At 34.7% G+C, this 14,132-nt stretch overlaps 1 protein-coding gene across 2 annotated transcripts in view; it reads left to right on the top strand.

Moving 5' to 3' along the window:
- USP14 (ubiquitin specific peptidase 14) overlaps window positions 1-13,865 on the top strand; it is a 43,919-nt gene extending 30,054 nt beyond the window's left edge. For both annotated transcript variants that reach the window (XM_072735055.1, XM_072735056.1), the window contains 10 exons: window positions 307-437; window positions 1,342-1,422; window positions 1,784-1,869; window positions 4,033-4,147; window positions 6,612-6,677; window positions 6,831-6,923; window positions 7,933-8,061; window positions 11,947-12,007; window positions 12,363-12,470; window positions 13,109-13,865. In XM_072735055.1, coding sequence (XP_072591156.1) covers window positions 307-437; window positions 1,342-1,422; window positions 1,784-1,869; window positions 4,033-4,147; window positions 6,612-6,677; window positions 6,831-6,923; window positions 7,933-8,061; window positions 11,947-12,007; window positions 12,363-12,470; window positions 13,109-13,260 — 1,022 coding nt within the window. In that variant the 3' untranslated portion in view covers window positions 13,261-13,865. The remainder of the gene's footprint in view (window positions 1-306; window positions 438-1,341; window positions 1,423-1,783; window positions 1,870-4,032; window positions 4,148-6,611; window positions 6,678-6,830; window positions 6,924-7,932; window positions 8,062-11,946; window positions 12,008-12,362; window positions 12,471-13,108) is intronic.
- Window positions 13,866-14,132: the final 267 nt, after the last annotated feature.

Here is a 14,132-nt window from a genome sequence, read left to right as displayed (position 1 = left end):
TTCTCTGTACTGAATGAATATGCTCTGCTTTGTTTGGGAAGACAAAGGTTGGCAAGAGGAGAGAGACTAAGGGGCAGGGCTTAGAAGTTGTTTATAGTTAGTGATTACATTATAAAGTGTGGTCAGTTCTTCAGATTTAAAAACAAATCTTTTTCTTATTGGGAATTTGACAACTACAAAAGGAGTAGATACATTTAAAAATACAACTCAGCAGTTTTTTGGTTGTATTAATCTAGAATTAATTTACAGTAGCATGTATTAAATATGTCACTGTTTTATGAAAGCCATGTTTGCTTTGTTTTTCAGCCCTTAGAGATTTGTTTGATTCCATGGATAAAACTTCTTCTAGTATTCCACCTATTATTCTACTGCAGTTTTTGCACATGGCTTTTCCACAGTTTGCGGAGAAGGGTGAACAAGGACAATATCTTCAACAGGTAAACAGGGCAAGATTCTGTGGTTTTCATTTTGTAAATGTAAAACTTGGGTGTTGTACACTTACCATGTTTATTTGTATTTCCAAACATTTTGCATTTATCAGTCCTCTCTAGTTCACAGCATCATTATCTTTTGCCTGAAGTGGTCTGTTAGCTATCATCTTGCTTCTGCTTTTGTCCTTCTTCAATCTCCACACAGCCTCCAGAGTCCTTTATAAAATGAATATAGGATTATGTTGGTCCCTTGTTCATTACTTCCTAGTGATTTTTCTATCCCACTCCTGAATAATCTAGCTCCTGGCTCCCTCTCTGAGCCTAACATGTGCCATTCTCCCCTGTTGCTTATTTCTTTGGCTTGCACATACACTGGCTTTCTGGTTATTTTTTAAGCCCTCCAGTATCCTCTTTCTGTAGGGTCTTTCTTTCCTCTTATGTCTTTGCCTCTCAGGTAAGTTCATGGCTTGCTTCCTCCCTTCATTCAGGTCTCATGGCTCAAATGTCAAGGCATCAGAGTAGTTTGATTATTGAAATCACATACTTCCTTTCCCCTCATCACTTTCTACTCCCATATTGCTTTTTTTAAATTTATAACTCTTTAAGTGAATTTATGGTACATTTTGTTTATGTCCCCATTGAGAACTTTTTCTGTTTTAGTTGCTGCCGTGTTTGTGTCTAAAGCAGTGTTTAGCATTAGGAGGAGCTTAGTGAACATCTCTTGAATGAATATTCTGGAATTCCTCATTGTTTTGAAGATCCTGTGATATCTAATTTTACTTAATATTTTTAAATTAAAAAAAGAGCTTTCTTCTCCTTTCCTAAGGGAACGGTAATTCTTTTAGAAGGATTTTGTAGACAAAATAGTATCACAGCCAGGATTATTTACTTTGGCATTTTTAAATTACAGGATGCTAATGAATGTTGGATACAAATGATGCGAGTATTGCAACAGAAATTGGAAGCCATAGAGGATGATTCTGTTAAAGAGGTAATTGAAACGTATTTGTGATTATAGCTTGATAATTAGACTCCCCTGAGCCCAAAGACTCGAAGTTAATTCATCCTAATAGATAGACATGTACTTGTATACTTTAGGTGCTCAATTTGTAGTTGGAATTTGAAAGCTTACACTTGACACTTGAATTCAGTGTATTATTTATTAAACTTCATATTATTGAGCATCTGTAGTCTTTTGGTAATGTTTTTTGAACAGTAGAAGTATCTTACAGAAATTGATTATATTTTAAAAAGCTTAATGTATTTACTAAACCTGGACTGTGTGGGGAAAAGTATACATTAGTATCTATATAAAGTAAGTTGGAATTTTTATTTCATTTTAATTTTTGCAGACAGATTCTTCATCTGCATCAGCAGTGACACCATCTAAAAAGAAAAGTTTAATTGATCAGTTCTTCGGAGTTGAGTTTGAAACTACGTATCCTTATGAGCCAAGATTTGTTGAGACTGTACTGATAACTTACTAGAAGTGCATTGGTAGCAATAGCATTATTGACTGATTGGAGTGGTGGGTGGAGTACGTAGAAAAATTCTTCAGAGGCTTTTATGCCTAAAAGATGCAATGAAACTTGGAAAAATACATCAGAGTAATCCTAAAGGTTAGGATTATGTTATTTTGTTGGATTGAAGGATATTCATTATTTTTTTCTTAAGAATATCTTTAGCACAGTCAACCTCATTAACACTTCATAGGGAATCAATTTTTAATTGTATGAAACAGAGTATATCAGCCAGATGATACACATGAGATTGAACCAATTCATAAAATGTGAATTCATGAATTCAGGGAAGGACTATCTTCTAGGCCATGAATAGAAACTTAAAGATTACTGTTTATGTATCTTTCATCAAAACCATTTTAAGGGGGCGCCTGGGTGGCTCAGTAGTTGAGACCTGCCTTTGGCTCAGGTTGTGATCCCGGGGTCCTGGGATCGACTCCCACATCAGGCTCCCCTGCAGGAAGCCTGCTTCTCCCTCTGCCTATGTCTCTCTCCACTCTGTCTCTAATGAAAAGGTAAATAAGACCTTTTCATTAGAAAAGAAAAAAAACCAAAAACCATTTTAAGACTGTATAAGTACCAACTTATATTTGTTTAGAGTTTATCCTTTTATTGCTTTTATTTTTCATTACTAATATTGTTGGTAAGTGCATGAAGCACTTTAAAGTATGTTGAAACAAATCTGGGAAACCAAAATGTTTTAAACACCAATGAATGATGCTATTGATTTTTTTTTTTTAATTCCAGTATAGTTAGTATACGGTGTTACATTAGTTTCAGATGTACAATATAGTGGTTCAGCAGTTCCATACATTACTCAGTGCTCTCATAGTAAGTGTACTCTTAATCCCCATCACCTATTTCACCCATACCCTCACCTACCTTCTTCATTCTTGTTGAGAATGAAATCATATGGTATTCATCTTTGTCTGACTTATTAGCATTTTACATCTTGATCCGCCCATCTTTTTGAAAATGGTAAGATTTCATTCTTTTTTTATGGCTGAGTAATACTCCATTTTATATACCCCCCCCACATTTTCTTTATCCATTCATCTTTTGATGGACACTTGAGTTGCTTCTATAATTTGGCTTTTGTAAATAAGGCTGCAGTACACATAGGGGCACATATGTCTTTTCATACTAGTGTTTTCATATTCTTTGGGTAAATACCCAGTGGTGGAATTACTAGATCTGGATCATATGATACTCCCATTTTTAATTTTTTAATGAACCTCCAATACTGTTTTCTATAGTGGCTGTACCAGGTTGCATTCCTACCCACAGTGCATGAGGGTTTCTTTTTCTCCTATATCCTTGCCAACACTTGAATTTTTTTTTTCCTCCAAGAGAGGGAGAGAGGTGAAAGTAGGGGATAGGGAGAGGGAGAATCTTGAACAGGCTCCATCCCCAGTGCAGAGCCCAATGTGGGGCTCGATCTCACAACTCTGAGATTATGACCTGGGCTGAAATCAAGAGTTGGACGCTTAACAAAATCACCCACGTGCTCCAACACTTGTTTGTGTTTTTGATGGATGTGAGGTGGTGATGTGGTTTTGATGTGTATTTCTATGATGATGAGTAATGTTTAGGATCTTTTCATGTGTTAGCCTTCTATACGTCATCTTTGGAGAAATGCCTATTCTATTTATGTCTTCTGCCCATTTTTAAATTGGGCTATTTTTTGTTGTATAAGTTCTTTGTATATTTTGGATACTAACCGTTTATCAGATATCATTTGCAAATATTTTTTTTTTAAATAAGTGGGATAATTTTTTTAAAATTTTATTTATTTATGATAGTCACACAGAGAGAGAGAGAGAGATAGAGGCAGCGAGACATAGGCAGAGGGAGAAGCAGGCTCCATGCACCAGGAGCTCGACATGGGATTCGATCCCGGGTCTCCAGGATCGCGCCCTGGGCCAAAGGCAGGCGCTAAACCACTGCGCCACCCAGGGATCCCTCATTTGCAAATATTGATACTATTTTAATGGCATGAGGATAATTTATTATATTCAACATATAATTTATTATAACAAATTGATTGCCTGTTAGTATATTCCTTATCTTATTTCCTAAAGCATGAAATGTACAGAATCCGAAGAAGAAGAGGTTACTAAAGGAAAGGAAAATCAGCTTCAGCTTAGCTGTTTTATCAATCAAGAAGTCAAGTATCTTTTTACAGGACTTAAATTGGTAAGATCAGTTACAGTTGATCCTCATTATAAATGGATTCTGTATTTGCAGGTGCACCTACTTGCTAAAATTTATTTGTAACTCTAACATCAGTACTTGTGGCACTTTCATGGTTATTTGTAGACATGCTCCAAGTGGCAAAAATTTTGAGTTGCTGGGCACAGTCTCCCCTGAGGTCCAAAGAGGTGATGCTTTGCTTTGTTTCAGCTCATACTATAAACAAGTGTCCTTTTACAGTAATTTTAGTACCACAACTTTTTGCATTTTTGTGCTTTCTGTTGGTGATTTGCTGTTTAAAATGGCCTTCAGCCATAGTGCTGAAGTGCCATCTCATGTTCTAAGCCCAAGAAGGCTGTGTGTGAATGTTTATTAGAAAAGCCTTAAGGAGAAAATGTTAGATAAAGCTTCATTCAGGGATGATTTATAGTGTAGTTGTCTGAAGACAATGTTAGTGAATTGTCATTAAATAGAAACACATGTAACACAAGGTTGCGTAATGATAGGTCATCAAAAATGTTGTGACCAGAGGCATGCAGGAGGCCTCTAAGGGTATTATAATGAAGATGTATTAGCAGTGACAAGGTATAAACTGTAATTTTACTATGTAAATCAGGCCATGTAGGCCCTCTGCCTTTGCACCAGCATTGCAGTTGAGGCCCTGGAATGTAGTGACTTCATTGCTTTGTGGCAGAGGTAGGTCTAGAACTTGATACTCTAATTAGTACTCTTTCCCCGTTTTCATACTACAGAATGCACTCTAATGAGCAGATTGATAAAATATAACAGTTTTGCTTGCTAATTAAGTACTTGATATGGAAATATATACATGTCTTAAAAGACAGGCAATGAATTGGGACAGGGATTGCATTAATAACAAGATAACTTGTCATCAGAGAGTTCCCATCTACTGTTTGAGGTAAGATCAGTAAAAGGAGAGGTTGGTAAATGCAGACGTAAGAGACAAATAGAAAGTACTATTCTCTGCCCTCTGATACTGAGGCATACTACTTTTAAGAGAAGTTCATTTTAAAAGCTTACAAATAATAGCTCACCACTAATAGTCCTGAAAAAATTCTGATGTGCAAGTTTCAGGGCATCAAAACATGAAGTATTAAATGTAACCGGAGAGTGTAGAATGGAATGTTTTGGCAGGGACTCTCCAGTATGATATTTTTCTTCATAATTTTGTAAAATTCTAGAAAAACTAAATATACCACTTCTAGTGGTAGTGGATTGGCAATAACACCTATAGCTTACTTGATGAATTATATCACACTAGATATGCATTCTTGAAAAGCATGTTTTTATGAGATATTGTATTATCTTGCCCGTTTTTAGGTGCTTTTTTATCATCATTATCATTTATCATCATCATTTGTTCTGAATATTCTAGAGTAATTTGGCTCCATATTTCTTTACCGTTTTGCTGCCAAACAGATGATTAAGTGTTAAAAACTACATGGTGATTCCTTTTATAATGTGATTAGTAATTTTTAGAAAATTAAAGAAATTGTATTAAGTAACATGCTTATAGTGAACATTAACAGTAAATTTTTATTTCTAATTTCTTATGTATTCTTACAAAGCACAGCACATTAGTAGTGCTTTCTTTTAATATTAGAAATAGTAGCTAATGTTTATTGAATATAGAATATATGCCCAGTGGTTGTCCATGTTTTTTATACATACTTACATACTTCTAACAATAGCAATATGATTGCAGTTATTATCATTATCATTTCCATATGATGCCCAGAGGGGATAATTGTCTCCCTGAGTGTTGCACACGCTGTAAAAAGTGGAAAGGCAGACATGATGGTTAAGATATGTATGTGTTTAAAAGCTTTTCCATAATTGTTAGATTAACAGGTTTTCTCTATGATGACTTTTCTCAAATTTGAAAATAATTGGCTATAGAAGGTTTTTATATATAAAGCATAAAGAACAAGGGTTTCCTACATTCTCATAATTGTCCTCCATTATGAGTATTCTGAGAATCCATAGGTAGAAGCCATAAGGCTTTTTTTTTGTGTTATATAAAATACAGTATAAATCTGAGCAACATTTGGGTAACAATTTAAAACTTCAAACATTATTTATATTTTGAGGAGTTCACAGCTCAGAAGGTCAGATCCTCAACTCCACAGTGTAAATTATTTGCTACCTTTTAAGAACTGAGGCATATCTAAGAGGCCTCCTACACTGTCTTCATTCAGATTATTTTTCAGTGGTATAAATCCATTGACATATATTGTTTATTAAATAATACTAATTTTTAAAAGAACTTACAGTGTTACTCTAGGGTTGCCTGGCTGTCAGTCAGTAGAGCGTGGGGCTCTTGATCCTTGAAGTTATGAGTTCAAGCCCCACTTTGGGTACAGAGCTTTCTTTAAAAAAAAAAAAAAGTGTTGCAGAAAAAGATTTTTTAAAACTAAAATTGTTTGGTCTTCTGTTCTTTTTTTAGCGACTCCAGGAAGAAATAACTAAGCAGTCTCCAACATTGCAAAGAAATGCTTTATATATCAAATCTGTAAGTTGTGCATTCCTTTTGAAATTGAATCCATTTTGATGGAAGGTTTCCAGTTAGTTAATTTTATGCAGTCTGTTTTTACCAAAGCAAGGAATTAAAAACCTGTGTGGTGTTTGCATGTGATAGGATTTCTTTCATTTTTTTCCCCCTCAGTCCAAGATCAGCCGACTACCTGCTTACTTGACTATTCAGATGGTTCGATTTTTTTATAAAGAGAAGGAATCTGTGAATGCTAAAGTTCTTAAGGTTAGTAACGAACTTCAGTATAATAAAATATTGTAATTCTTTGAAAACAATCCCTAATTTACAATACGTTTCTTTCTTCATTTAGGGATAGACTTTTTTTGAAATACTGTAAGTAGGAAAGATATATATTAACATTAGATAAGTGGTTCTTAAGACTATGTATTGGAATTATCTGTTTTCCTTTTTATTATTAATTTTTATTTATGTAAATATGAAGTTTCAGTTCTCATTTTTTAAAAATATATTTTATTCATTTATTCATGAGACACAGAGAGGCAGAGACACAGGCAGAGGGAGAAGCAGGCTCCATGCAGGGAGCCCGACGTGGGACTCGGTCCCGGGACTCCCAGGATCACGCCCTGGGCCGAAGGCGGGCGCTAAACTGCTGAGCCACCCAGGCGTCCCACCTTTTTATTTTTAAAAAAGATTTATTTACTTATTTATTTTAGAGAGAGAGTGCACATAAGCAGGGGAGGAGCAGAGGGAGGGAGAGAAAAATCCCGACGTGAGAGAGAAATCTCGTAACTCTGAGATTACAAATTGAGATAAAACCAAGAGTTGGACGCTTAATGGACTGAGCCACCCAGGTGCCCTGATGTAATATTTCTGAAATGCTTCTTTTGTCATATAAATTTTGGTAACTCCTCTGTAGTCAGAGTCATGATTTTAAAAATATTGGATAAAAAGTTAAAAGAATTTTTTTTTAATCTTAAAAAGTTAGGACCAGGGGCTCCTGGATGGCTCAGTCAGTAGAGCATGTGACTCTTGATATTAGGGCCATGAATTCAAACCCCACAGTGGGGCGTGGAGATTATTTAAAACAAAAGTTGGGACCAGATTGAATATAAGCATTTTGATGTTTTCAGCTGCATAGATTTCCAAGTGAGTTTTATAAATTTTGTTTTCAACTTCATTTGAATTATGAAAGTATTACATTAAAGGTATGATAGATATTTTAAATAACTACCTTTATAAAGATGTTTACTTTTTCTTTTTGGTTTGTATATAGGATGTTAAATTTCCTCTTATGTTGGATGTGTATGAACTGTGTACACCAGAACTTCAGGAGAAAATGGTCTCTTTTCGATCAAAATTTAAGGATCTAGAAGATAAAAAAGTGAATCAGCAGCCAAAGACAGTAGGTTCTTATTGTTGATTTTCTCCTCTTAATATTTTAATCTTTAATCAGTGTTCAGCAATTACTTTGTTAATATTTTAGTAGTTACTGTTAATCCCCTAGTAAAAATGGATGAACCTGTATTTTATTTAGCACATATACAAAGTTTAGGTGTATTTTAGCGTAAGAAAGAACTACTTATGGTAAATGGCCCTTTATGGTAGAGCAGGCTTAATATTTTTTCTCCTGTAGTCTATAGCCTCTATTCTGTTTATATTTACCTCCGGAGAGCACTTCACATAAAATCTTGCTTAGTATTTTCAGTGTATTTTATTGTTTTCCTTATAAATCTTGGAGTTATCTTTATTTTTAGATGGAATTCGTGGTGTAGAGTATTGGTTCATTTATGCCTGCTATGACAAATAAGTTGTATCTTTTATTTATTTTTTATTTAAATTCAAGTTAACATGCAGTGCAATATTGTTTTCAGTAGAATTCAGTGATTCATCACTTACATACAACACCCAGTGCTTATCATAACAAGTGTCCTCCTTAATGCCCATCACCCATCTAGCCCATCCCCCACCCACCTCCCTCTAACAACCCTTAGTTCTCCATTATCAGGAATCTCTTATGGTTTGTTTCCCTGTCTCTATTTATTCCCCCTCCCTCTATGTTCATCTGTTTTGTTAAATTCCACATGTGAGTGAAGTTGTATGGTATTTGTCTTTCTCTGACTTACATTGTTTAGCATAATACACTCTGGCTCCATCCATGTTGTTGCAGATGGCAACATTTTGATGGTTGAGTAATACTCCATTATATATGTGTGTGTGTGTGTGTGTGTGTGTGTGTGTGTGTGTGTTGTGCACATTTTTATCCATTCATGAGTCAGTGGACATTTGGGCTCTCTTTCCATAGTTTGGCTATTGTTGATAATGTTGCTATAAACACCAGGATGCATGTGTCCCTTCAAGTCTGTCTTTTTGTATCCTTTGGGTAAATACCTAGTAGTGCAAATTGCTGGATTATAGGGTGGTTCTAGTTTTAACTTTTTTTTTTTTTTTTAAGATTTTATTTATTTACTCATGAGACACACACAGAGAGGGGGGGGGGGGCAGAGACACAGAGGGAGAAGCAGGCCCCATGCAGGGAGCCCGACATGGGACTCGATCCCGGGTCTCCAGGATCACACCCTGAGCCGAAGGCAGCGCTAAATTGCCGAGCCACCTGGCTGCCCTATTTTTAACTTTTATTTATTTATTTTTTATTTTTATTTTTTTATTTTTAACTTTTTGAGGAACCTCCATATTGTTTTCCAGAATTGCTGCACCAGCTTGCATTCCCACCAACAGTGGGCAAGAGTTCCCCTTTTCTCTGCATTCCCACCAACACCTGTTGTTTCTTGTGTTGTTAATTTTAACCATTCTGACAGGTGTGATAAATTGTATCTTTTAATAAGTGCAGCTTGTATGCCTGCAACTGCTAAAATCATGACCTTAGGAAATTTTATGTTTAATAAGTTGTATTATTTTAGGTTCAGATAAGGTAACAGCTGAACTGTGTTGGTCCCCCCCCATGAAAAAGATTTTTCCTGATAACTAGAAATCTTTCCAGTGTGATATTATATATCTAATTTAAATTCTTCTGCAAATTATTGTGTGTATGTTAAATACTTCTTTTTAAACATTAAACTGTATTTTGAGATAATTATAGAATCACATGTACATGTAAGAAATAATATGACGAGATTCAAGTACCTTTTACCAAGTTTCCCCTGTGGTAATGTCTTGCAAAACAATAGTACAGTATCACAACTTGGATATTTTGATGCAGTCCAGATACCGTACATACTCATCACTACAAAGATTCCACATACTGCCCCCTTTGTAGCCAAACCCACTTTCCCTTGGCCCGTACCACCTCCTCAGTTCCTAGCAAATGCCAATCTGGTCTCCATTTCTATAGTTTTGTCATTTCAAGATAGTTATCTAAATGGAATCATATAATATGTAACTTTGGGATTTTCTTTTCTCAGCATAATTCTTTGGAAATTAGCCCAGGTCATTTTGTAGAGTAGTTCCTTCTTTTTTGTTGCTGAATGGTATTCAGTGGTATGCCTATATACCATATTTTGCTTAACCATTCAACTGTTGAAGGACAGCTGGATTGTTTCTAGTTTCATTTATTAGGAATAAAGCTGATACAAACATTCATGTACCAGTTTTAGTGTAAACATGACTTTTTATTTATCCGGGAATAAATACCTGGGAATATAATTGCTAGATTGTATGGTAGTTGTATACTTAATTTTTAAAGCAACTATCAAAGGTTGTCCATAGAGACTTTACCATTTTAGATGCTTGTTAGCAGTATATGACTGATCCACTTTCTGCATTCTTGCCAGAATTTGGTGGTGTCAATATTCTTGTGTTAGCCATTTTTGTTTGTTTGTTTTTTTATTTGTTTATTCATGAGAGACACAGAGAGAGGGGCAGAGATATAGGCAGAGAGAGAAACAAGTTCCTGTAACCATGCTGTTTTTGTCTCTAGTTCTATTTTTGTGAGGAGTGGGGAATTTCTTTCAGTTTTTTGAGAGGAGTGAGGAAGCTAAAATTATGGTCTTATGTGTTTCTCCATTCGGTTCTGTCAGCTTTTGCTTTGCCTGTTTTGTAGCTCTGTTATTTGGTGAATACACCTCTAGGATTGTTAAGTATTCTTGATGGAGTGATCCTTTTATAGTATGCAATGTCCCTCTCTGTCCCTGGTAATTTTCTTTACTCTGAAGTCTGCTTTTCTGATATTACTATTGTCAATGCTGTTTTGTTTTTGTTAATGGTTGCATGATGTCTTTTTGTATTCTTTTACTTTAAATTTGCCTATATTGTTGTATTTGAAGAGTTTCTTAATGACAACATAGAGTTGGATCATGTTTTTTAATACACCCTGTTAATCTCTTATTGGTGTATTTAGACCATTTACATTTAATGTAACTTGATTTGTTAGTTAAATCTGTTATGTTTTGCTTTTCCTTTGTTCTTCTTTTCATTTCTTTATTGCCTTGTAGGTTGCTTGAACATAATAATGGAATTCTAATTTGACTTATCTACAATTTTAAAAAAATCATTTTCTTTGTATACCTGTTTGCTCTAGGTGTCAGATTTTAACATAAAAAGGAATGGTTGTCGTAATTGCCATTTTTTTTTTTTAATTGTAGGATCCTTTGACTTCTTGTCACTCCAGCTGTCTTTAAACTACTTGCATTCTGTTCAGTACCATTATAATTTTCAAGAACTTTGCCCATATGCCTAGATAAGTTTAATTTTGTGTTACATACTTAAATGGGTTGACGCAGGGAATTCCCACTAAAGATCTTTGTCTGAAATGATAAATCATGTCTCTTTCAATATTAGGAGAATATAAAAAAAAATATTAGGGGAATATTTGCTGAATTAAATATTTCAGTTCATTTAAGCTAAGTTCATTCAGTTCATTTGAGCTGGTGGCCATGTCTTAGATTTAATGTTAGTTGCTGTAATTTGACTTTTCTGTTTTATTAATGTAACTTTCTTTTTTATTCTATGTGGTTTGATGGTATTTTGGTAAAAATATAGCATTGGGCTTTCTACCCTGCAGCATTGTTTATTGATACTGTTATATTCACTGGCATGCTCTAGGTTTAGTGGCTTATAGTTGGTCCTTTAGGGTCTGTTACTATACATACAATATTGTATATTGTTGAAGTGTAGATCTTTTGGGTTTACGGTTTTATGTTAACTCTGTTATATTGTAGTAAATATAAAGTAGTGTTTTGCATTGTAGTAGTAGAGATTTGTGGAAATGAATACTTACTAAGAATATAGATTTCCAATATCATGATTTAAAATCAAATTGTTTTCTCCTCAGAGTGACAAAAAGAGTAGTCCCCAGAAAGAAGTTAAATATGAGCCTTTCTCTTTTGCTGACGGTAAGTGGAAAAAATTATTTCAATTGAGTTGCTCTGTGTGTGTGTGTGTGTGTATGGTAAAATTACTGTCTTGGCACTTACCTATTTATTTCAGATATGCTTTAAAAAAGAAAGATTTCTTAAAATACAATTTACTTTAATTAGACCGGTCTTTTTAGCAGGTAGTTCTATGAATATCATACTTCCTAGAATATCTTCCATAAATCCTTAACTTTAAACTGTAGTATCCTACTGAATTCTGATAATAAAGTAGTACTTCTATAGGCTGACCTTCAGATTTCTTGCTTGGTACCTAGCTTGAGAAAGCACGTGTCTGTTCATTGTTTGATATTGTTGGATTTACATCTTTCCTTAGACATTGGCTCCAATAACTGTGGATACTATGACTTACAAGCAGTGTTAACACATCAAGGAAGGTCTAGCTCTTCAGGCCATTACGTATCATGGGTGAAAAGGAAACAAGGTAAGGATTCTGTTGTTTTGTTTTTTCAGTTGTTAATTATTTTAATAGTATATTTAGTACACATCTTGTATCACAGTGGTTTTCAAACTTTCTGGTCTCAGAACCCCTTTACATTCTTAATTGTTGAGGTCCACAAAGAGCTTTTGTTTGAGGATTCTCTTAATATTTACTATAATAGAAATTAAAACTGAGAAATTCATTGGAAACCAACAATAATAAACTCATTACTTATCACATAAATAGCAATATTTTCCAAAACAAAAAAATAACAAGAAATAGTATTGATTTGTTTTTGTAGGTCTGTTTTGTTTGGCTTAGTAGGAGACAGCTGGATCCTCCTGTTTCTGCATATTTAGTCTCTTTATCACACATTGTGTGACTTCTGGAAATTTCCAAAGCACACTTGAGAGAATGAGGGATAAAGGCAAATAATGCTTTAGTAGTGTTATGAAAATAATTGTGATCTTCATAGGACTCCTGAAATGGTCTTGAAGCCTGAGTAGTCCCTGAACTACACTTTGAAAACTTAGTATGGCACATGGAGTACTGCTGTGCACAAAATGACTCCGTGCCTTTCTTGAAATGGAACTGAGAAAACCATTACGATGTTATTTTAATTTTCTTCTCTTGTTCTTTAGATGAATGGATTAAGTTTGATGATGATAAGGTCAGCATCGTGACACCAGAGGATATCTTGCGGCTTTCTGGTGGTGGAGACTGGCATATAGCATATGTTTTACTCTATGGGCCTCGCAGAGTTGAAATAATGGAAGAGGAAAGTGAACAGTAATCTTCATTTTAGCTATTTATGTGTAGGTGTGAAATAAATGTTATTTGTTGACCATTTGTGTAATCCAGAGCTGTAGAGGAAGATATTTAGGTGGTTTTATGTGTTTCCCCTCTCATGTGGAACAAAAGAGGGCAAAGCAGACCACTAGTGGATCAACCTAAAAAAAAATTACAGAAAAAAGAAAATTGCCTTTGGACTGTGCTGCCCTATTAAGGGTTGCAGGAAGACATTTTTAAAAAGCTTATTTCTTGCATTAATTTTTAAAAATTCTGATTTGAAATGCCTTTCACCTTCTGTGATAAATTTTTTCTCCCGACTTTTTCAGCCCAGGATTCAGCAATCAGATGTTTATTGCACACCTATTACTCTTGTTTTGTTGTTGTTCTTGCATGGTTCAAACCACCGGTGATTCATAGCTGCCCATCCTTTGCCTTATCTAACAAAAATTTTGCCAGGATGTGGAAAGGAAGTAAGTGTTGCTCTCATTGTGTTACTCAGTGCTGCTGCCTACATCCCATGGAAACATGGGTACAATCAAGTATTTGTCCAGCCTGACTGTTGCTGGCTTTTCATGACTTTAAAATAAATTGTGATCAGTAATAGTACATTTGATTATACATTTATTATTGTGTGTCTCTGATGTACTATGGTTTGTATATTTAACTTTGCAATGGTTTTGTAGTAATCAACCTTAAAAGAAGTCGACAAGCTCTGGTTGCTTATTTTTAGAATATGAGGCTATTTAATAAAAAAAAAAAAAAAAAAGAAGAAGAAGAAGAAGAAAAGAAAAAAAGAGGGACTAACAGCTTCTGACCTCAAGTCTTTTGTCTGAGTGTTGGAGCTTGGGTTAAGTTTAGGTCTATCTAGTATCG

The sequence above is a fragment of the Vulpes vulpes genome, chromosome 13 (genome assembly GCF_048418805.1).
Source record: "Vulpes vulpes isolate BD-2025 chromosome 13, VulVul3, whole genome shotgun sequence".
In the NCBI taxonomy this organism is placed as follows: Eukaryota; Metazoa; Chordata; class Mammalia; order Carnivora; family Canidae; genus Vulpes; species Vulpes vulpes.
The sequence above is the reverse complement of the archived record's forward strand: the minus strand, read 5'-3'. Positions and strand labels throughout refer to the sequence as shown.